Here is a 24650-nt window from a genome sequence, read left to right on the forward strand (position 1 = left end):
AAAAGTATTCTTGCTGTACTTCTTCCAGGTCAGATTTGTTCATTCCTCTGGAAATCCACAGTAACCTCAATGTTCTTCGCCTACATCATAACTCAAATGTGTCAGTTCTTCCTTGCTCTTCTTTATTCACTGTCCAGCTTTCACATGTATATGAGGCAACTGAAAAAGCACGTCTTATATCAGATGCACCTTAGTTCTCAAAGTGGAATCATTGCTTTTTAAGATTTTAAAGAGGTCTTTGGCAGCAAATTCACCCAGTGCAATACATCACCTGATTTCTTGACTGCTGCTTTCCTGGACTTCGATTGTGGATGCGAGTAAAATGAAATCCTTGATAACCTCAATATTTTCTCAGTACATCGAAGAATTGGTCATTAAAAACAACAACAATCCAACAACACCTAATCCAATCTATTTCAGGTGTCATACAAGCTCTTTTCCCTTAAGCCATGTGAATGTTAGTGAATACACAGGCTCTGCTGAGAATTAGTGTCCTAAAAAATTTCATCCTAACAACTGCACACTATTCCACAGTATTTGGAAGAGAATGTGACCTTAAAGACATCCCTGATCTCTACTAAACGGAGCAGAATGTCTCTCGCCTGCTCCTTTCCAATCTCTAAAAGGGTGCCTGGAGCAATGTGTTAGAAACATACATCTATCAGGATACTCCCTGGTTTAGACTATGCCAAAGACCACCCACCACCTTTGGATTAAAGGTAAATACATACATAATAAACACATACCAGGCCTTCCCGGGTTTAGGCACTTCCTTTCACGGTGCCATGTCCTCTGTTGTACCCTGAAAGTTGTGTTCCAAAGACTTTAAACCGTTCGTGACCGTTCGTGAGCATCTCTTAAACCCATCGTCTGACACCTGCTTGTGTTTTTTGCATACGCTGTTCATGCCTTTTGCAAGGCCCTGGAATGGGTGACTGGTCGGCCACCAGGCCACAGCTGAAACATCACCTCCTCTGTGAAACCATCTCTTATTTCTCCAGACAGAATTAAGTCCTTTGATATATTTGCTCTGATTTCAACTTCTCCAAAATTCTGAGATTGAACTTCTCATGTTCCTTCTGGTATTTTTTTTTTTTTTAAGTATTTTTCTTCTTCACTGAATTATGATTCTCTCAAAGTTACAGCCTATATCTTGTTTCCTTTTATACCAAGTGCTGATCCCAGTGCCTCACAATTGCAATTGAACATCATTGAAAAGTCATTATTAGTATCTCAGTTCACTGGACAAAGAGCTGCTAACTGGTTTCTCTGGCTTGAAAATAATTTTTTGTACACTTGAGTTTCTTCATTAAGTGCATGAGTAGAAGGTAGCATTCATGATCTGGAAGATGTCCAGCCATGGACTTTGTAGTAGACACCTGTGACTTGGACAGCCCAGCATCCCACCCTTCTTCCTTCTTTTACAGAGACACTCAGCTTTTTCCTTTGCAGAACAAGCTCCAGTCTGGTTCATGTGGGCTTGATAGGAACATCAGTTTGGAATTTTATTGTGTTCACTCCACTCTCTCTTAAGTTGTGTGATCACTTGACTCAAGAAATGCCAATCAGATCCCCTTTCCTGGGAAATTGAATCTTGATACAAGGCAGGAAAACACATGGAGTCAAACTATTGCAATAACAAACCTTAGAGGGCCATTCCAATAGTTTCTGATCTCTAGATCCTGGGAATAATGCTGATTCTTATCCCTTTCCAGGGCCTGATTATTGGAATTTTCCAATTCCTTAAGCTGCCCAGTGCCCTTCCAGTGGTTTTTATTTTACTTAAGTTTATAGACTAAGATGAAGGATTGATCACATGGACAGAATGAAGTGTTTTATTTCAAGAGTTTGCCACCCATTGCTATTTTTATCATGAGAAGTTTCTGCATAGGGCATAGCTATGTAGCTCTATACAGTCTTTCAATTGTAGCAGGTTTAGAAGCAAACTCTATGAGTTATTTCATTCACTTTATTTTCTTCTCACAGCTATAAAACCTGCAGACTCTTATGAATTACCTCTTGCTTCTCATCATCACCCAGAGATCTCATCCACATGCTGTTTACACCTGTGTCTACATCACTAACCCATTCGACAATCACCCTTCCTACTAACCAGGTTTCAAGTTAATATCTTTTTGTCAACAATGGGTCTCACCATCGGTGTCTCCATATGGCCAGACAAACCAAAAAAAAAAAAAAAAAAAAAAAAACCGAACCCGTTGCCATTGAGTTGATTCAGACTCACAATGACCATATAGGATAGAGTAGAACTGCCCGCACAGGGTTTCCAAGGAGCGCCTGGTGGATTCAAACTGCTGACCTTTTGGTTAGCAGGTGTAGCTCTTAACCACTACGTCACCAGGGTTTCCCTAAGGCCAGGCACTTGATGAGAAATTAATAGGGTGCATTCATCAAGTCAGGCGTTGGTGTGCACTTTGTTTATGAAAGAGAAAAATGAATGAATTTGCTGTATGAAGAGGATATTATTCCTCCTCTTTCCCTCAGGGAAGACCAAACTTCCTACATTTAACTCCTTTCATTTCCTTTCAAATAATGTTCTCCCCCAGCAGGTCATTCATTCAGCTGTTGGTATTCTTCCTCAGAGGCTGTGAACACTGGCTTCCAGGGCAGGACCCTGGGAGGAAGAGTTAACCTATGCACAGCAAGCAAAATAGAAAAGGAGGGTGTTAAAATTAAATCAGGCCAATTCGAAAACTTACTTTAGGAAGAAGTATCCACAAAAATGTAAAAATACTCACATTTAACTCTCTAATAGTTAATGTAGTGACCTGAAATAAAAAATTAGAACCGCAGTGCCGTGGTAGAAATTCTAAGAAAAAGAGAAACTAAACTTACCCAGAGAGAAGAGCTTCATTGGCATAGAGTTTTCTTTCTTTAATTTGAAAATGTGTGGTTTAGTTTACCCCAAATATGATAAAAACCAATTAAGAACCAGGTTAAACCCTACATTTTCCAGATACTGCATTTCTGTGAACTACAAATGTCAAGTATCAAAGAAGACAAAAGAGTGACTCTTACTTGTGCCTAACCCAAGGGTTCAAGTTAATTAGACTCTAATGCACACAGTCTGAGTTATACGGTGTTTTCCATAATAATTATATGCTAGAGACATCTATTAAAAGCCTAAAGTGATCATTTAAATGCAAAATCCCTGAGAGAGCTTCATTATATTTTTCGTAGTAAATCAACATTACAGCCTTCTAATGGGTGCTTTACTGAGGCATGGATGTTATCAGCAACGCTTGGCAGAACGAAACCCGTCGCTGTGAAATATTTATTAAGTTCAGTTTCTGTCGGTCAGTATTACCAGCATTCTGGACCTTTTGATTTCAGTGAGAAGCTAAAGGCTAAGTGAGAAACTAAATACGTGGTCACTAGGTGTCTTTCGTATCTCATAATTTCGAAACCACGGACTTCTCTTTTATCTTTTATGCTCAGAGGCACTCCGTTAGAAGGTTCTCCTAATGCTTCCTAGAATGAAAAGCAAAAGGTCTATACTAACGTAAATCCATATCCTTCATGAGGTGACTTTAATGAGCTGTGTCTGGGTGTGGATTTCTGTGCACCTTTAGAAGAATTCCGCAGTCAGTGGCGGGCAATGGAGAAAATCAGAGAGCGTCAGGGAGTCACCAGAGATGCTGAGACAGAACAGGGATACAAGAAACCTGTGCGCAGAGCAAAAGATAGATAGCCACAAGCCGAGGCAGTCCAGAGGTGGGAAATTCAGCTGAGATGCTTACCAGTTATTTCCCCGTTGATTGTCAGGGTAGGCTGGCAGCTCAGAATGATAGCACGGAAATTATCTCCTCAAGAAATATATGCCACTCTCATGGGAGCAGAGGTCAGGTCTGTGAAATGAGACAGAGGACAAGGCCTTTTCATTGGAATTGAAAGAAAACATGCATTTGTGGGACTTTCAATCATCATGTTGACACTCGAATCTGTCATAAAGCGTATTATAGAAGAAAGACTTTCCAAGTCTAAGTAAAATCAAAGAGCTTTATTGAAGCCAATACGTCATTCGAACGGGAAATTCACGAAAACCTGAGGAATCTGAAACTCATGCATTGCAAAGGGAGGGGTTCAATTCACCTATAGTCATACGCCCATATGAGGAACTTCAATCAGTGTTCAGGCTGGTTTGCAGTGATTGAGGGCAGTCAAAGGCAGGACAAAGCAAAGCCTGACCTTCAACATTATTGGTTGTGTTAATACAACTCACCTATACTGTTTGGCTAAAAGACATAACTGCAAATACAGGGTCACGGAGGGTGTCTCCTGACCAATCACATACAGTGGCCTGATGGATACGTTCTTCCCAAGCAATGGCATACGGGTACTTTCAGGAACAGCACTGGTGCCCAGAGCACGAGGTCTCCAGGTGGGGTTTAACCTGCAGGGTTTGATAAGGTTTAATTAGGGTCTTAGCTAACCACAAAGCCTTAATAATAGGATTGGTTTCTAAGTAACAAGGTTTGAGTCTGTGTAAAAATTACATTCAGCCTTTTAACATGAATTTAGCTTTTTTTAGGCCAGGTGCCACTTTTGATTTTGTGTCCCGTATCACATTTATTCTGCCATTTACAATTCACTTCAAGGATTTGAATTAAATAAGCAGAGAAACAGAGAAATTAATAAGTTAAGTGACTTCCAAAAGTGAGAATAGAGAGGACAAAAGTAGAGCTTATATTTTCAAACTATCTCTACACTAAAAATATGGCAATCATTGTAAAGAAAAAAAAAGGAATGTGTACATGCTTTGTGAGATTGATGGCTACATGTCTCTAAGAGACAAAATTCTGTTACAACTGCAGGATTTATAAACAAAAATGTCACCTAATTATGTATGGCCTTAAAAGTTAAAAAAAAGAAAAATGAGTTAAACTCATGTTAAAACATCATGCTTAGGTAAATTGTTTTTGTTGTTAGGTAGGAGCCGTCGAGTTGTTTCCTGCTCATACCGACCCTATGTACAACAGAACAAAGCACTGCCTGGTCCTGCACCATCCACACAATTGTTAGGTTTGAGCCCATCGTTCCAGTCACTACGTCAACCCATCTTGTTGATGGTCTTCTTCTTTTTCTTTTTTTTATTCTTTGCTTCTTAATTCAAAATCCTTTTTTTTAAATGAACTTTAGATGAAGGTTTACAGAACAAACTAGTTTCTCATTAAACAGCTAGTACACATATGGTTTTATGACGTTAGTTAACAACCCCACGACATGTCAACATTCTCCCTTCTTGATCTTGGGTTCCCTGTGACCAGCTGTCCTGTTCCCTCCTGCCTTCTAGTCTTTGCCCCTGGACAGGTGTGCCCCTTTAGTCTCATTTTGCTTTCTGGGCCTGTCCAATCTTTGGCTCAAGGGTGAAACTCAGGAGCTGAAAGGGTATCTGGGGTCCATACTCTCAGGGTTTCTCCAGTCTCTGTCAGGCCAGCAAGTCTGGTCTTTCTTTTTGAGTTAGAATTCTGTTCTACATTTTTCTCCAGCTCTGTCCAGGACCCTCTACTGTGATCCCTGTCAGAGCAGTCAGTGGTGGTAGCCAGGTACCATCTAGTTGTACTGGACTCAGTCTGGTGGAGGCCATGGTAGATGTGGCCCATTAGTCCTTTGGACTAACCTTTCCCTAGTATCTTTGGTTTTCTTCATTCTTCCTTGCTCCCGAGGGGGTGAGACCAGTAGAGTATTCTAGATGGCTGCTCACAGGCTTCTAAGACTCCAGACACTACTCACCAAAGTAGAATGAGAACATTTGCTTTGTAAACTATGTTATGCCAATTGAGCTAGATGTTCCCTGAGACCATGGTCCCCACAGCCCTCAGCCCAGCAATTCGGTCTCTCAGGGAGTTTGACTCTGTCTACGGAGCTTCCATGATCTTGCCTTGTACAAGTTGTGCTGGCTTCCCCAGTATTGTGTACTGTTTTACCCTTTACCAAACTTGCCACTTACCTATTGTCTATTTAATGTTTTTCCATCCTGCCTCTCCCCTCCATCAGAACCATCAAAGACTCTTCCTTTTTGTGTGTAAACTTTTTCATGAATTTTTCCAGTAATGGCCTCATAGAATATTTGTCTTTTTGTGATTGACTTATTTCACTCAGCATAATGCCCTCCAGATTCTTCCATGTTATGAGATGCTTCACAGATTCATCATAGTCCTTTATCATTGGGCAGCACTCCATTGTGTGTATGTACAACAGTTTGATTATCTATTCATCTGTTGATGGACTTTTAGGTTGATTCCATCTTTTTCCTATTGTGAACAATGCTGCAATGAACATGGGTGTGCATATGTCTATTCATGCGATGCCTCTTTTTCTCTAGGATATATTACTAGGAGTGGGATTGCTGGATCATACGGTATTTCTCACTTTCTAAGGAAGCACCATATTGTTTTCCAAAATGGTCTTTCATTTTGCATTCGCACCAGCAGTGCTTGAGTCCTGATCTCCCCGCAGCTTAACATTTATTATTTTCTGTATCTTTCATTTGTCCCAGTAATGGCAGGGTGAGATGGTATCTCATTGTGGCTTTGATTTGCATTTCTTTAATAGCTAGTGATCACAAACATTTCCTCATGTGTCCACTGGCCACTTGTATGCCTTCTTTACTGAAGTGTCTGTTCATTTCCTTTGTCTATTTTTTAATCGGATTATTTGTCTTTTTGTTGTAGAGGTGTTGGTTTTTCTTATAGATTTTAGAGATTAGAACTTCGTCTGATTTGCAATAGTCAAAATTTTTTTCCCAGTCTGTAGGTTCTCTTTTTACTCTTTTGGTGAAGTCTTTTGATGAGCTTAAGTGTTTAATTTTTAGAAGATCCCAGTTAACTAGCTTATCTTCTGGAGTTTGTGTGTTGTTGGTTCTGGTTTGTATCTTGTTAATGCCATATATTAGGGCCTCTAGTATTGATGCTATTTTTTCTTCTATAAACTTCATAGTCTTTGGCTTTATATTTAGGTCTTTGATCCATTTTGAGTTAGTTTTTGTATATGGTGGCGTGAGGTATGGGTCCTATCTCATTTTTTTGTGGATGGACTTCCAGTTTTGCCAGCACCATTTGTTAAAAAGACTGTCTTTTGCTCATTTGATGGACTTTGAGACCCTGTCGAAAATGAAGTGACCACAGGTAGATGGATTTACATCTTGGTTCTCAATTTTTTTCTGTTGGTCAATGTATCTGTCCTTGTACCAGTACCAGGCTGTTTTGACTACCATAGTAGGTTCTGAGGTCAGGGAGTGTGAGTCTTCCTACTTTATTCTTCTTCTTCAGTAGTGCTTTACTTATCCAGAGCTTCTTCCCTTTCCGTATAAAGTTAATGATGAGTTTTTCCATCTCTTTAAAGAATGTTGTTGGTATTTGGATGGAGATCGCATTGTATTTGTAAATCACTTTGGGTGGAATTGTCATGTTCACAACGTTGAGTCTACCCATCCATGAACATGTTATGTTTTCCCATTTATGTAGATCTCTTTTGGTTTCTTTTAGTAGTGTTTTGAAGTTTTCTTTGTATACGTCCTTTACAACTCTGGTTCCTAAGTGTTTTATTTTTTTAGGGGGTGTTATAAATGAAGTTACTTTCATGATTTCCTTTTTATCACTCTCTTTATTGGTATATAGGAATCTAACTGATTTCTGTATGTTTATCTTGTATCTTGCTGGTCTGCTGAATCTTTCTATTAGTTTGAGCAGTTTTCTCTTGGAGCCTTTTGGGTTTTTTATGTATAGTATCATAAAAAAAAAAAAAAAAAAACCACTGCCATTGAGTCGATTCTGACTCATAGCAACCCTATAGTATCATATCTGCAAATAGGGATAGTTTAACTCCTTCCTTACCAATTTGGATGACCTTTAATTCTTTTTCTTGCTTTATTGCTCTAGCTAGAACTTCCAGCACAATGTTAAATAGGAGTGGTGATAAAGGGCATCCTTGTCTTGTTCCTGTTCTCAAGGGGAATGTTTTCAGCTTCTCTCCATTAAGAATGATGTTGGCCATTGGTTTTTGCATATATGCCCTTTGTTATGTTGAGAAACTTCCCTTCTATTTCTATTTTATGAGAACTTTTATCAGGAATGAGTGTTGGACTTTTTCAAATACCTTTTCTGCATTGATCGAGATGATCATGTGATTCTTTTCTTTCCTTTTATTTATGTGGTGTATTACGTTGATTGATTTTCTAATATCGAACCATCCTTGCATACCTGGTATGAATTCTACTTGGTCTTGGTGTATATATATATTTTTATATCATGCTGAATTCTATTGGCTAGAATTTTGTTGAGAATTTTTGCATCTATATTCATGAGAGATACTGGTCTGCAATTATATTTTTTTCTGGTGTCTTCACCTGGTTTTGGTATCAGGGTTATGCTGGCTTCATAGAATGAATTTGGCAGTATCACTTCCTTTTCTATATTCTGAAATAGCTTGGGTAGTATTGGCATAAGCTCTTGTCTAAATGGTAGAATTCTCCAGTGAAGCCATCTGGGCCAGAGCTTTTTTTGTTGGGAGTTTTTTTTACTACCTTTTCAATCTCTTCCCTTCTTATGGTCTGTTCAGATTTTCAACATCATTTTGTGTTAGTTCGAGTAGGTAGTGTGTTTCCAGAAATTTGTCCATTTTCTCTAGGTTTGAAATTTGCTGGAGTATAGTTTTTCATAATACTCTGTTATGATCCTTATTATTTCAGTTGGGTCAGTTGTAATGTTCCCCATTTCATTTCTTGCTTGGATTATTTGTGTCTTCTCCTGTTTTTCTTTTGTCAGTTTGGCCAGTGGTTTGTTAATGTTGTTGATTCTTTCAAAGAACCAACTTTCGGTTTTGTTGATTCTTTCTATTGTTTTTCTATTCCGTATTTCATTTCTTTCTGCTCTGGTCTTTATTACTTCCTTCCTCCTGTTGGCTGTGAGCTCCTTTTGCTGTTCTCTATTTGTTCATTGTGTAGATAATGTTTTTGATTTTGTCCCTTTCTTCTTTTTTGATGTGTGCATCTATTGCTATAAATTGACCTCTGAGCATGGCCTTGATGTGTCCCAAAGGTTTTGCTATGATGTGTTTTCATTTTCATTTGATTCTAAGAATTTTTTTATTCCATCTCTGATCTTCTATTACCCAGTGTTTTTTAGGCAGGGTCTTATTCAGTTTCCATGTAACTGATTTTTTTTTTCCTTGCTCTTCCTGTTGTTAATTTCTACTTTGATGGCGTTGTGGTCAGAAAAGATACTTTGTATTATCTCAATGTTTTGGATTTTGTTGAAATTTGCTCTGTGGCCTATTCAGGAGAACATTCCATGTGCACTGGAAAATAATATGTACTTTTAAGTAGTTGGGTGGAGTGTTCTACATAGGTCTATGAAGTCAAGTTGCCTGATTTTCACCTTTACTTCTTCTGTATCTTTGTGGAACTTCTTTCTTTATGTTCTGTCCTTTACCAAAAGTGGTGTGTTGAAGTCTCCTCGTATTATTGTAGAACTGTCAATTTCTATTTTCAGTGCTGTTAGAGTTTGTTTTATGTATTTTGGAGGTCTGTTATTGGGGTTCGGTCTTCTTGATGGATTGTCCTGTTTTAATCATTATATGGTGCCCTTCTTTGCCTTTTATGGTGGATTTTGTTTTAAAGTCTACTTTATCTGTGATTAGTATTGTCACTCCTACTTTTTTGGCAGTTATTTGCTTGATATATTTCTTTCCATCCTCGGATTTTTAATAAGTTTACATCTTTGTTTCTAAGGTATGTCTCTTGTAGATAGCATATTGATAGATCCTGTTTTTTTAATCCATTCTGTCAGTCTCTGTCTCTTTATGTGTACATTTAGGCCATTTACATTCAGTGTAATTATTGATAGGTGTGAGTTTATTGATGTCATTTTGTAGTGCTGACATTTTCTTTGTTCCTCTTATTCTCATGTGCTGAATTCCTTTCATTTGTGGATTTCTTTTCCGTTTCTTTTGTTTTTGTAGGTTTTGTTTTTATTGAGACTTTATGTTTTCCTTTTTATTTTGATGAGTCAGTTTGTTAACTTCCTTTGTGGTTACCTTGGAATTTATGGGTCTTCCTCTTTTCTGCTGACCCTTTACTATACCAAGCATGATGTCCTTCTCCAGGGACTGGTCCTTCCTGATATCAAGTCCAAAGTATGTGAGACATAGGCTCGCCATCCTTGCTTCTAAGAAGCATTCTGACTGTACTTCTTTCAAGCAGATAAATACTAGATATATTTTAAAGAAGTCAAAGAAATATTTAAAAACAGGAGAGGTAAGTAATCTATGAGGGTTTTCGTATCATCCTAGCATGAAACCCTCTCCTTCTTAAGGCAACTTTTCACACATGTGGTGTTCAGCAACTTCTTATATATACTTTAATGGTGGGAGCAAACTGACTGAACCAGTTCAGTGTCTTCCAGACTTCTTCCCCACCTGCTTTCTCACTCTCTGTGCTTTGACACCACCATCCACCTGTCAGTTTGCCATACTGTGGTGGAAAATGTCGCTGAAAAATTGGAAGAGATGCCACCTGTATTTCAAATACCAGCAGGGCCACCCATGGTGAACAGCTTTCAGCAGAGCTTCCAGGCTAAGACTGACTAGGTAGAAAGGCTTAATGATTTACTTATAAAATTTAGCTGATGAAAATCTTATGGATCATAAAAGAATATCGTCCTATAGAATGCTGGAAGATGAGCCCCTACGTTGGAAGGAGCTACACAATGGCCACAATAATGGACTCAAATACCAATGATCATGAAGATAGATCTGTTCCAGTCCATAGGCCAGGAAGCTACCTTCCAAATTTCTTGGCAGATGGGTGAGCACCTCCAATGCTGCATCTGTTTGCTGAATCATTTCAATTGGTATTGCATCAATTCTGGAGCCTTGCTTTTTGCCATTCCCTTCAGTGCAGCTGAGACTTCTTCCTTCAGTTCTTGATCATATGCTACCTCCTAAAATGGTTAAACATCAACGAATTCTTTTTTGTACAGCGACTTTGTGTATTCTTTCTACCTTCTTTGGATGCTTCCTGCATTGTTCAATATTTTGCCCATAAATTTTAGAATGCTTCAATATGGAAAATCAAGGTTTGAATTTTTTCTTCGCTTATTTCATCTTGAGAACTGCCTAGTGTGATCTTCTATTTTGATCTTCTAACTCCAGGTATTTGCACATTTCATTGTAATACTTTGTCTTCTCAAGCCATCCTTTGAAATCTTCTGTTCGGCTATTTTACTTCATTATTTCTTCTGTTCACTTTAGTTACTCTACCTTAAGGGCAAGTTTCAGAGTCTCTTCTGACATCCATTTTGGTCTTTTCTTTCTTTCCTGTCTTTTTAATGACCTCTTGCTTTCTTCATGTATGATGTCCTTGATGTCATTCCACAGCATGTCTGGTCTCTGGTCATTTAGTGTTCAACGTGTGAAACGTATTCCTAAGATGGTTTCTAAATTAGGGTGGGATGTACTCAAGGTCATATTTTGGCTTTCATGGACTTGCTCTAATTTTCTTCAGCTTCAGCTTGAACTTGCATATGAGTCATTGATGGTCTGTCCATAGTTGGCCCCAGCCTTGTTTTAACTGATAATATTGAGCTTTCCCATCGTCTCTTTCCACAGCTATAGTCAATTTGATTCCTGTTCATCTCATTTTTTGAGGTACATCCTGAAGTACAATGGTATCAGTGACTGGATAATATCCATATGCTTAAAAGGAACACCAGTTGATACGACTATTATTCAAATTTATGCACCAATCACTAATGCCAAAGATGAGGAAATTGAAGATTTTTATCAACTTCTGCAGTCTGAAATTGACCAAACATCAATCAACATGCATTGATTGTTACCAGTGATTGGAATGCCAAAGTTGGAAACGAAGAAGGATCGGTAGTTGGAAAATAGGTACTTCGTGATAGAAATGACACCGGAGATTACATGACAAATTTTGAAGGTCAATGTCATCTTCATTGCAAATACCTTTTTTCAACAACATAAATGGCAAATAGCTAATGTAGTGGCGTGAAATAAAAATTATAACTGCAATGTCACGGTACAAATTCTAAGAAAAAGAGAAACTCAACTTCCCCAGACAGAAGAACTTTATTGGCATAGATTTTTTGTCTTTGTTTTTTTTTCTTTAATATGAAAATGTGTACTTTAGTTTACCCCAAATATGACAAAACCCATTAAAAACCATGTTAAATCCTGCATTCTCCAGATATTACATTCTTGTGTAGTATAAATGCCAGGTATAAAAGAAGAATAAAGAGTGATTCTTACATGTGCCTATCCCAATGGTCCAAGTTAACTAGACTATAATGTGCATATTCTGAGTTATACAATTTTTTTCATAATAATTAAAAAAAATTTTTTTATGGAGTTATCTATTAAAAGCCTAAAGTGATCATTTCCATACAAAATCCTTGATACAGCTCCATTGTATTTTTCATACTAAATTAACATTATAGCCTTCTAATAAATCCTTTCATTAAGTGTGGATGTTATGAGCAATATTTGGCAAAATAAAATCTTTCACTGTGAAATATTCATTATTAAGTGTCAGACAATATTAAGTGTTTTCTGAACCTTATGATTTCAGTGAGAAACTAAAAGCTAAGTGAGAAACTAAAAATCCCCAGACAAAGCTTATGTGCCATACAAAAATCTGTGGTCACTAGGTGTGTTTTGTATTTCATAATTGCCGTACAACTGGCTTCTCTTTTGTCTTTTATGCTCAGAGGCACTCCACTAGAAGGTTGTCCGTTCCATAGAATGAAAAACAAAAGTCTATACTAATTTAAATACATATCCTTCATAAGGCAATTCAAATGAGTTGTTCCTGTGTGTGGATTTGTATGTACAATTAGAAGAATTTCATGGTCAGTGAAGAGCAAAGGGAGAAAATCAGAGAGGGTCGGGAGTCAATGGAGATGCTGAGACAGAAGGGGGTACAGAAAAGGCCTGCACAGCGCAAGAAGTAAATAGTCACAGACAAAGGCAGAGCAGTGCTGGGAATTCCAGCTGAGATGCTTACCGGTAATATTTCTATTGGCTTCCAGGGGACGCTGGCAGCTCACAATGACAGCATTTGGCTTCCCTTTTTGATTTTTGACCTTCAAATTTATGGGCTCAAGTTCCGGGTCTGGGAGATGAGACAGACAGACACAAGGCCTTATTGTTGAAATTGAAAGAAAACCGATATTCATAGGACTTCTAGTCACAGTGTTAACAGAATCTATTATGAAGTGTATCTTGTTTATTTTGCCATTTACAATTTATTTCAAGGGTTTATATTAAATAAGCAAAGAATCAAAAAATAAAAAAAACAATGATTCCCCATGGAAGTTAAGTGACTTCATAAGATAATAATATAGAGAGAGAAGAGTACAACTGGCTTTTTATGTGGCCTCTAAACAGCTGAGAACCATTATAAAAATAAAGTATTGCATACATACTTAGTCAGATTGACGGCTACATGTCCTCAAGACACAATATTCTGTTACAACTGTAGGATTTATAAATGAAAATGTCACCTAAAAAAGTGTATTGCCTTAAGAGCCAAAGAAAAAGATAATAATTTAAACTCAGGTTAAAACATCTTGCTTAGGTAAATGCTAGGTATCTTTTAAAGATGAAACCAAAGGAATATTTAAAAAATAGGACAGCTAAGAAATCTTTGAGGGTTTTAGTATCATCCTGGCATGAAACCCTGTCCTTCTTAAAGCTACTTTTTCACACATTGTGTTCAATAACATTTTAAATAAACCTTAAAAGTGGCAGCAAACTGACTGAACAAGTTCAGTATCTTCTGGGTTCCTTCCCCACCTGCTTTCTCACTCTCTGTACTTTGGCACCACTGCCCATCTGTCAGTTTATCGTACTGAGTTAGCTTGCTTGTTGCTACCATACTAGAAGCTATGCCAGCGGTATTTCAAACACCAGCTGAGTCACCCATGGTGAGCAGCTTTCAGCAGAACTTCCACACTAAGACTGGCTAGGAAGAAAGGCTTAATGATTTGTTAGGGCTGTCAAGTTGGCTCTGACTCATAGCAAACCCATGTACAACAGAAGGAAACATTGCCCGGTCCTGCACTATCCTCACAATCATTGCTATGTGTGAGCCCATTAGTGCAAGCACCGTGTCAATCCATCCCATTGAGGGTCTTCCTCTTTTTCACTGACATTCTACTTTACCAAGCATTATGTCTTTCTCCAGGGACTGGTCCCTCTTGATAATATGTCCAAAGTAATTGAGATGAAGTATTGCCACCCCCATTTCTGAGGAGCACTCTGGCTGTACTTCTTCCAAGATAGATTTGTTTTTTAGTCTAGCAGTCCATGGGATATTCAATAGTCTTTGCCAAAACCATTATTTGAATGCACCAATTCTTCTTTGTTTCTTCCATCTGGCAGTCTACAGTATTTTCAATATTCTTTGCCAACACCATAGTTTAAATGCATCAATTCTTCTTCAGTCTTCTGTATTCATCGTCCAGCTTTCGCATGCATATAAGGTGATTGAAAATACCATAACTTTGGTGTTGTTGCTAGGTGTCATGGAGTTGGTTATGACTTATAGCAACCCTGCAACAGAATGAAACACTGCCTGGTCCTGTGCCATCCTCACGATCGTTGTTATGCTTCAGCCCTTTGTTGCAGTCACTGTGTCAATCTACCTTGCTGAAGGTCTTCCTCTTTTTCTCTGAACCTCTACTTTACCTAGCATGATGTCCTTCTCCAGGGACTGATCCCTGGTGATAACATGTCCAAAGTATGGAGAAGAAGTCTCACCATCCTCACTTCTAAGGAGCATTCTGGCTGTACTTCTTCCAAGACAGATTTGTTCATTTGTCTGGCAGCCCATGCTATGTTCTATATTCTTCACCAACACCATAATTCAAAGGCATAAATTCTTCTTTGGTCTTCCTTATTCCTCGCTCAGCTTTCACATGCATATGAGCTGATTCAAAATACCTTGGCTTGGGTCAGGTGCACCTTAGTCCTTAAAGTGACATCTTTGCTTTTTAATACTTTAAAGAGGTCTTTTGCCCCAGAATCACCCAACGCAATGTGTTGTTTCATTTCTTGACTGCTGCTTTCCATGGGCATTGATTGAGGATCTAAGTAAAATGAAATCCTTGACAACTTCAATTTTTTCTCTGTTTGTCATCATGTTGCTTGTTAATCCAGTTGTAAAGATTTTTGTTTTCTTTATGTTGAGGTATAATCCTTACTGAAGGCTGTGGTCTTTGATCTTCATTAGTAAGTTCTTCAAGTCCTCTTCACTTTCAGCAAGCAAAGTTGTGCCATCTGCATAACACAGGCTGTTAATGAGTCTTCCTGCAATCCTGACATAGTGTTCTTCTTCATATAGTCCAGCTTCTCGGATTATAGGGTCGCTAACGAGTGGGTATCGACTCAACTGTAGTTTTTTTTTTTTTTTTTTGGCTTTGGTTTGGTGCACCTGATTTGTATACTTCTGCCCAATCACTTGATGGGAGTTACAAGACCATGGTAAGAAAGGCCATATAAAAGCTACCCATGGTACCACAGCATACCACTCTGCCTGCTGACCAACCCAGCCCTGCACGTGGCACTTAGCCTGAGGAGGGTGGGGGGTGACCTTGCCTGAGAAACCTGGAGCCGGGCTGTGAAGGAGGAACACTAACCTGGATCTTTCATATCTCCACAGCTTCCAGGAGCCTCAAAAGCCTCAGAAATAGGTGGGGCTGGACACAGGTACAAGAGACGACCTTGATCAGGCCCTGGAAGGGCTAGAGGGGGGCCGGGAAGAGGCTCGGTATAAGGGTGGCTGAAGTTCACCTGGATTTTAAACATTTCTACTGTTTATGACAGTGCCTCATCCCATGCCTCCCTTCAATCTTATTTTCCTAGCAAGGACAGGGAAGAATGGGAGCTTGCATAGTTCTGTAAGCATACACCTGAAATCTGTTACTTCTAAGGTCAGAGCTAGTTCTAAACAAAATCATAACATTAAGAAAAGCTTTATCCTGGGCAAGTTACTAAGCTTCTAGGATGTGGCTATCTGGTTCTCCGGAGTGATATGAGGATAAAGTGAGACAATGTGCATGCTACACCTTGCAAATTGAAGCATGCCTTATCAGGCCAGGTGTGGTTGCAACTCTGTTGACTGTGGTGCCCCGAGGGTCCTGAGAGCCTGTGCTGCCTGTCTGAGGGTCAGCAGAAGCAGAGCACAACAGATAAACTCCAGCCAAAGCACCAGAACCTCTAAGCTGACCTTCCCGGGAGTGTTTGCCTTCTAGGAGGACTTAGAAAGAGAACATTATTAGGTCCAGAAGCATAAATGGCAGACAGTGAGATTTCAGGCACCAGGAGGGCAGCCGTTTGACTGTGGGGGCCTTTTCAAACCTCAGAATTAGACCACAGCAACTCATTTATGTTGGGCCTCTGTCCTCCCCCAAGGTTGGATATGAGATGAAGGGTAAGAGGCAATGAAGTTTCAGCCCAGAATTCCACAAAGAGCAGCCACACCTGGGCACCAGAGGTACCAGGAAAGCTTTGGCAGGGATAGGGATCTCTGAGTCTCATGGAATGGGGTGCCTTTGACCCATGGGCTGGAACTGGGGACCATTACCTTTTTCTCTATAGGCAAGAGACTGAGGTGTGCAGAGAAGAAAATGTGCCCAGCAAGTCTTCATTCCATCCTAGAGGAGCCTTGGGAGCCATGAGAAGCCCCTTAAGAAGTCTCTCCCAACCCCAAGTGGACAGTGTGGTTCACTGACGTCAAGGGGCTGGTCCACCTTCTGGCATGCTCACAGTTCAGTCACTCAAGAGAGCCCTCAGAGACCAGGACAGAGTAGGCACTGAAGAACACACACACACACACACACACTTACATGGGTCAAGTGACACTTTCACCTGGACTGCAAGGTCAGTTAAAAATCGCTCAATCCCACACCAGTAGAAATCTTCATCATCTTCCCTGAGCTTCTCTATAGTAATAGTGAATATGTGTTTTGTATGATTGCCCCTGATGGACATAAGGCCTTTCTTCACCTCCTGCTCTGATCCAGTAGTTTTAACAAGGGTTTTACAGCTACCCCAATCAGCTCCTCGACACCACCACTTGTAGTAGGTCTCCCATCCTGGGTCATAATGACATGTCACAGTCAATGAACTTCCCTCCGGACCACTCATTTCTTTTGGACCCCACATGGTGGCGCAACCTGGAAAACACAAACCCATGTACCTGTCACCTCCCACCCTGAGTGGAGGGCCACAGCCTCCTGCAGTGGGAATAACTCCCAAATCGAAGAGCCTGATGAGTTGAATAGCAGTCAAGGAAGGAATATACCTTCCACAAGACAGACCTTCTGTCCTTCAAAATTCCACTGGTCAAAGCCACCATTGAAGTCACTGAAGAGCATAAATACAAATTTCAAAAGAAATAAAAATGTTGACACTGAGCGATAACAGCTTTCTATATAATTCACTGATATTCCTGTCCTATGGCCAATATACAATTGACCCTCCATATTTGTGTGTTCCTCACCCGGGATTCCATCAACTCTGGATCGAAAATATTGAAGGAAAAAAAATTTCAAAAAGCAAAATTTGAATTTGTCACCCGCTGAGCACTACGCTGAATTGACACAAACGAAGTGATGTGTAGGAATGCCCTGCTGTAGCTTCCCACCGTCTCACAGATCCTCAGTCTCTCTCTAACACTCACTGTTTGAGCATTGTTCACCTCTGAATTGTTTGTTCACTACTTGTACTGTGTTCACCCTTTGTTTCTGTGAGAAAAATGGCTCCTAAAAAGCTTGGGTTTGTGATAAAGTGCTTGCAAAGACTGAGAAAGCATTCTGTGTGGCTAGAGGGCATGTCACAGAAGCATATCCCTGTTGATGGCAAAATCATGCATGAAGAAGCACTTAGCTGCTTTGAGCACTACTGTGAGCGGGTTGAGGAGAGCAAGAGGAAGGAGTTTAAGGCTAGTAAAGGATGGCTGGCTAGCTATGTAAAGCACTACAGCCTCAAGAACTTCAAGATCACTGGAGAATCACATAGGCTGATGCCCAGGCAGAATCAGTGTTCCCAGAAGAGCTCAAGAAACTCATAAAAGAGAAAGGCTATCTTCCAGAGCAAGCCTTCAACTGTGATGAAACAACTATTTACCTAGCATTTACACTGCATTAGATATTGTAAGTAACCTAGGAATGATTTAAACTATACAGGAGGATGTGTGCAGGTTATATGAAAATGCTACACCATTCTATATAAGGGACTTGAGCAACCTCTGACTTTGGTATCTGCGGGGGTCCTGAAACCAATCCCCAGTGGATACCAAGGGACAATTTTAATCTTTATATTTAAAGGTATGGCCTTTTGTAGCCATCTTCGTGTTATACAATTCTTCTGTTGCTAGATGCTGTCGAGTTGATTCTGACTCATAGTGACTCCATGTGACAGAGTAGAACTGCCCCACAGGGTTTTCTAAGGCTGTAATCTTTATAGGAACGGAGAGCATGATCTTTCTCCCTCAGAGCCGCTGGGTGAGTTCCAGTGGCCAACCTTTCAGTCTTCCTCATTTCCCTGACCAAGTGGGGCTAGTCAGTCTGTCCATTTTGTAATGTCAGCTGCTAGGTGATCATGAAGTATGCTGAACTGAGCTCACTAGGAAGACTGTGCTCAATATTTCTGTGTTGAGTGAGTATGGAATACACAAGGTTCATAGCATTATTTGAAAGAACTAGTTAGACATGGTCGGCTTCTCAGCAGGATGCCTTCCTCATGGGTTCCCTCACCAATCTGCCAGCCACTCCCTCTTGCTGGATAAGGTTTTCTCCTGGATAGAGACCCAGGTCCCGTGCTCACCTGGACACAAGAAGAGGAAGGAGATGAACAGCAGCAGGTGCATTTTCTCTTCACACTGGACCCCCATGGTGCAGCCCGTCAGCAAGAACAAACCCCTTCATCTTCCAGCCCTTCTTTTTCTCACAGTCACTCTTGCTCTTCTTCTGGCAGCCACTTCCTACTGGTGAGTAAGATTAAAAGAAGAAGGAATTGGTGAAGTTACAGGGTAGTTAACAATGCAAGAACCAATGGGGATCATGAGCTTTTGAGAACTACCTCCCTGCTGAGGACCTCAATGGGCTGTCTCTAAAAAGAACTTCACAGCCCCTTCCCTGCCTTGTGGGGATTTGCAAACAAAGACCCATTGTTTCTGGATAGTTCAGTCTAACATTAGCCCAGCTCCCACCAAGAGGCCTCTACCGAAGTATGATTTAGTATTAGGCCATTAGGTCTTGCTTTTATCAAAGGTCACTATCACTTTGCTTCTTCTGCAAAATCACAATTGTTATTCAGGGCCCCTTGTATAAGAATCCATATAACAATATAAAACACCTAGAATAGGCAAGTGTGTAGAGAGCTAAGTTTATTAGTGGTTACTGAAGCAGAAGGGAGAGAGGGAGGGGAAAACGGGGACTCATTTCTTAGGGGACTCTGAGCTTCTGTTAAGGGGGATGGGAAATTTTGGAAACAAAAAGCTGTTATGGTTAAAGAATAAAATGAACATAATTCATGTCACTGAATTGCATGGGTAGAAAAAAAATTGGTGAAATGGCAAACGTTTTGTTACATATATGCTTACCACAATAATAAAAAAGAATCCACATAACAAATTTCTCTTAGAATCACATGCAGGGAAAAACTCTTCCTTGACTGAAAGTGCCCAGGTTTTCTTTGTCGGATAAGTATCACATGTGCCGTCTTGCTTCCCATTTTGTCTTGACTGCCAGGAAGTCTAAAACCACATGCAAAGCTCAAATGCAGTAATAACCCAGCCTCACTCCAGGGTGGGCCCTCTAGACCCTCGGCTGTTTGCTTGGCTCTGGTCAGCATGGTCAGCTCTGGGCAGGCTGATTCACCTTGGGACAAACCTGTGGACAGGTAACTCTGAATGACAGCATGAAGGCCCCACCTGAGCCTGGGTCTGGGGACACCAGTGTCAAGTGGCATGACCAGGGACCACGAATGGAGCATATACCCTACTGCACAGGTGAGAAACAGACCCAGAGGACCTCCAACACTGGTGATGGAGGGCAGTAGCGACAGCGCGTGGCATGCTTTCTGGGGTCACATTGTGGACGGGGGTGGAGTACTTGGCACTTGCATGCCTAGAGATTTGCAGCCCCTACTCCTCCTCAGACTCCCTGCCCACCACTCTATCCAGTGCTACAGTTGAAATTGTCATCAAATGGTCTACAAATTATGGTGCCCCCGTGTGTGTCAAAGTAGAACTGCACTCCATGGGTTTTCAATGGCTGATTTTTCTAGAAGTACATAGCCAGACTTTCTTCTGAGGCATCTCTGGGTGGACTTGGACCTCCAACCTTTTGGTTAGCAGCTGAGCACATTAACTTTTTGCACCACCCAGGTACTCCATCCATTTTGGTACAGAGAGGTCTCTTTCTATCCCTCTGCTCAGAGAACAGTAGCTAAAGTCTCCCAAGTCATGCTGGGGACAGGGACATTGGTGTCTCAGTGTTTTGAGGGTCTGCAGTCTGTCATGTACACGGAGATTTAAACATTACTTATTGCTGGCCCCCTTACATCTGTCAGTTTATTGTGAAGTACTGATTAGAATGCATACTGATGATTGGAACATAAAAGTTGGAAACAAAGAAGAAAGAACAGAGTTGGAAAACACAGTCTTGGTGACAGAAATGATGCTGGAGATTGTATGATAGAATTTTGCAAGACCAGTGACTTCTTCATTGCAAATACATTTTTTCAACAACATAAACTGCAGCTATACATGTTGGCTCTTGCCAGATGGAATACACAGGAATCAAATTGACTACATCTGTGGGAAGAGACAAAGGAAAAGTTCAATAACATCAGTCAGAACAAGGCCAGGGGGTGACTGTGGAACAGACTACCAATGGCTTATACGCAAGTTGAAGCTGAAGAAAATTAGAACAAGTTCAGGAGAACCAAAGTACAGCCTTGAGTATATTCCACCTGAATTTAGAGGCCATCTCAAGAATAGATTTGACTCTTTGAACACCAATGACGGAAGGCCAGACAGATTGTAGAACGACATCAAGGACACCCCACAGGACCCTGAAGCTTGCTCTTGAATGAAGAGTAGCTAAAGTGAAAGGAAGAAATGATGAAGTAAAAGAGCTAAACAGAAGATTTCAAAGTTAGGCTCCAGAAGACAAAATAAAGTATTATAATGACATGTGCAAAGACCTAGAGTTAGAAAATCAAAAGGGAAGAACCCACTCGGCATTTCTTAAGCTGAAAGAACTGAAGAGAAAATCCAAGCCTAGAGTTGCAATAGTGAAGAATTCTACGAGGGAAATATTAAACAATACAGGAAGCATCAAAAGAAGATGGAAGGAATACACGGAGTCACTGTACTAAAAAGAATTGGCTGACATTCAACCATTTCAGAAGGTAGCATATGACCAAGAACTGATGGTACCGAAGGAAGAAGCCCAAGCTGCACTGAAGGCATCGGTGAAAATCAAGACTCCAGGAATTGATGGAATATCAATTGAGATGTTTCAACAAACAGATGCAGCGCTGGAAGTCCTCACTCGTCTATGCCAAGAAATTTGGAAGACAGTTACCTGACCAACCAGCTGGAAAAGATCCATATTTGTCCCCATTCTGAAGAAAGGAAATCCAATAGAATCTGTAAATTATCAAACAATATGATTAATATCGTATACGAGTAAAATTTTGCTGAAGATTATTCAAAAGTGGGTGCAGCAGGACATAGAGAGGAAACTGCCAGAAATTCAAGCTGGATTCAGAAGTGGACATGGAACAAGGGATACTGTTGCTGATATCAGTTGGATCTTGGCTAAAAGCAGAGAGTACCATAAAATTGTTTATCTGTGTTTTATTGCCTATGCAAAGGCATTCGACTGTGTGGATCATAACAAATTATGGATAACATTGCAAAGAATGAGAATTCCAGAAGGCTTAGTTGTGCTCATGAGGAACCTGTACATAGACAAAGAGGTTTGAACAGAGCAAAGGATTATTGCATGGCATAAAATCAGGAAAAGTGTGCCTCATGGTTATATCCTTTCTCCGTACTTATTCAACCTTTATGCTGAGCAAATAATCCAAGAAGCTGAACTATATGAAGAAGAATGTAGCATCAGGATTGGAGGAAGGCTCATTAACAACCTTCAATGAGCAGATGACAAAACCTGGCTTGCTGAAAGTGAAAAGGACTTGAAGCACTTACTGAAGAAGATCAAAGACTACAACCTTCAGTATGGATTACATCTTAACATAAAGAAAACAAAAATCCTCACAACTGGACCAATAAGCAACATCATAGTAAATGGGGAAAAGACTGAAGTTGTCAAGGATTTCATTTTACTTGGATCCATAATCAATGCCCATGGAAGCAGCAGTCAAGAAATCAAAAGACACATTGCGTTGGGCAAATCTGGTGCAAAAGACTTGAAAGTGTTCAAAAGCAAAGATGTCACTTAAAGAAGAAGGTGTGCCTGACCCAAGCCAGGATGTTTTCAATCACCTCATATGCATGCCAAAGCTGAATAATGAATAAGGAAGACTGAAGAAGAATTGATGCCTTCGAATTATGGTGTTGGGGAAGGATATTGAATATACTTTGGACTGTGAGAAAAACAAACAGATCTGTCTTGGAAGAAGTACAGCCAGAATGCTTTTTAGGAGCAAGGATGGTGAGACTTCATCTCACATACTTTGGACAGGTTATCAGGAGGAACCAGTCCCTGGAGAAGGACATCGCACATGGTAAAGTAGAGAGTCAGTGAAAAGGAGGAACACCCTTAATGAGATGGATGGACACAGTGGCTGCAACAATGGCCTCAGGCATAGCAATGGTTGTGAGGATGGCACAGGACTGGGCAGTGTTTCCTTTTGTTGTACATAGGGTTGCTGTGAGTCAGAACTGACTCGACAGCACCTAACAACAACAACAACAGTGCTGGCAACTTACTAGCGTGCTGTGGCTGGCCCTGGGTTTAGCCCAGAATTCCTACGTGCTGGTGCCTGAAGGATAAGAGCCACTGAAGCACCTGCTGGCCCAGCTCACAGGTTGAGTGCAGCCTGGGCAGGCAGGATGGCGCCATTGGTCTTCCACTTCAGAGGGACAGAGGTGAGTGCGGTAGCTATGTGGGGTGAGTCCTTGGGTCAGCTCCCAGGACTTTTCAAGTGTCCCTCTCCCCAGAAACTACCAGGCCCATTGCCTTCTGGAAGAGGTACCTGCCCAGGTCCTAAGTAGATGCCGTTCACGTCAAGGTTTTTCCCAACTCCTCCAACACTGGCTCCATCAAACTGGCTTCAGTTCCTGCTGTTGGATTTACTGAGGAACTGGCCATGGTAGGGTTCACAGGGTAGTCTTCCCAGCCAGCCCCTTGTCCACTCCAGCTTAGGTCCTCCTTATAAATTCTCACCTCAGTTTCTCCCAGACTCTTCAGTCTTGCCTATATACTGCTGCAAAATGCATCTTCCTAAAGCCTCTCTCTGCTCACCCTCCACCCTAAACCTTCAGTGGCTCACTATTACCTATCAAATACTTCTAAATCCGTCGTCTGCTGGTCAAGGTCTTACACCGTTTAGACCAGCGGTCTTCAAACACTTGTTCAGCACACATAAAAATCTCCGGGGGGAAGCTAGTCTGAAATGTAGATCCCCAAACCCACCCACGGAGATCCCAATTCATAGGACTGGGTGGGGGCCCAGAACGTGCACTTTGACATACACCCTGGGACCTGTGAGGCAGGTTGTCCGTCCACCACATTTTGAGAAACTCAATTTTTGGCCTCATCCCTGCTGCTCTGACCTACTCTGCCCTCCATGTCCTGACCCTGCCCACACAGACTATGTGTTCTTCCCCTACCTCTGGGCGTTTGTTCCATCCACCTGGAATGCCCTTTCTGATCACACCTGGGTATCATGCAGGCCCTCCTGGATCTCCTTGGCTACACAAAAGGTCCCTCCTCTGAATACCAAGAAGTTTTCATATGACACTCACCACCTGCTCTATGAGTGCAGTGTATGAGTGTGCGTGGTATGATTTTTGTTGCAGGTTGGCAGGCATATTTGTTTGGGAGGTAATGAGGGGTGGACATTCATTTTGGATTTCTGTGACATATGTATTTGGGAGCTATGAGAGCTGTTAGGGGCATGAAAGGGGTGTTTTATTTGGAGGGTCGGGGAAAAAGTGGAAGACATTCAGCGAGACGGATTGACACAGTGGGCTCAAACATAGCGACGATTGTGGGGACGGCGCAGTGTTTGTACACAGGGTCTCTTTGAGTCGGAACCAATTCAATAGCACCTAATAGCAACAACATGTGCGTTGAGGATGATGTGAGCCTCGGGGGCCATCTGAGGAGCGCGTGCAGCGATGTCATGCATGTTCTTATAGTGAGACATGACCTGCCCACAATTGTGATGTGAGAGGTGTGTGTAATGAAGTGTGCGTGCTGGGGGGAATAATTTGAAATATGTGTTTTTGGAAGTTGTGTAAGGCATTGTGTTTTGTGGTCTATGAGGCATGTAAGTATGTGTGTGCTAGTGGTGGGGTTTAAGGCGGATGTATGTTTGTGGTATGATATGAGGCGTGTGTGGGA

At 40.9% G+C, this 24650-nt stretch overlaps 1 protein-coding gene across 3 annotated transcripts in view; it reads right to left on the reverse strand.

Annotated features, from left to right (window-relative positions):
• Nucleotides 1–24650, reverse strand: part of LOC126072026 (uncharacterized) — a 97612-nt gene that overhangs the window by 59929 nt on the left and 13033 nt on the right. For all 3 annotated transcript variants that reach the window (XR_007516447.1, XR_007516446.1, XM_049876617.1), the window contains exons 2-3: nucleotides 18871–19030; nucleotides 13046–13153 (exon numbers count right to left, since the gene is read on the reverse strand). Coding sequence is in view for 1 of the 3 variants with exons in the window: in XM_049876617.1 (XP_049732574.1) it covers nucleotides 13046–13153; nucleotides 18871–18937 (175 nt within the window). In the remaining 2 variants the exon portion in view is untranslated. The remainder of the gene's footprint in view (nucleotides 1–13045; nucleotides 13154–18870; nucleotides 19031–24650) is intronic.

Source organism: Elephas maximus, chromosome 3 (assembly GCF_024166365.1).
Source record: "Elephas maximus indicus isolate mEleMax1 chromosome 3, mEleMax1 primary haplotype, whole genome shotgun sequence".
NCBI classification, from domain to species: Eukaryota; Metazoa; Chordata; class Mammalia; order Proboscidea; family Elephantidae; genus Elephas; species Elephas maximus.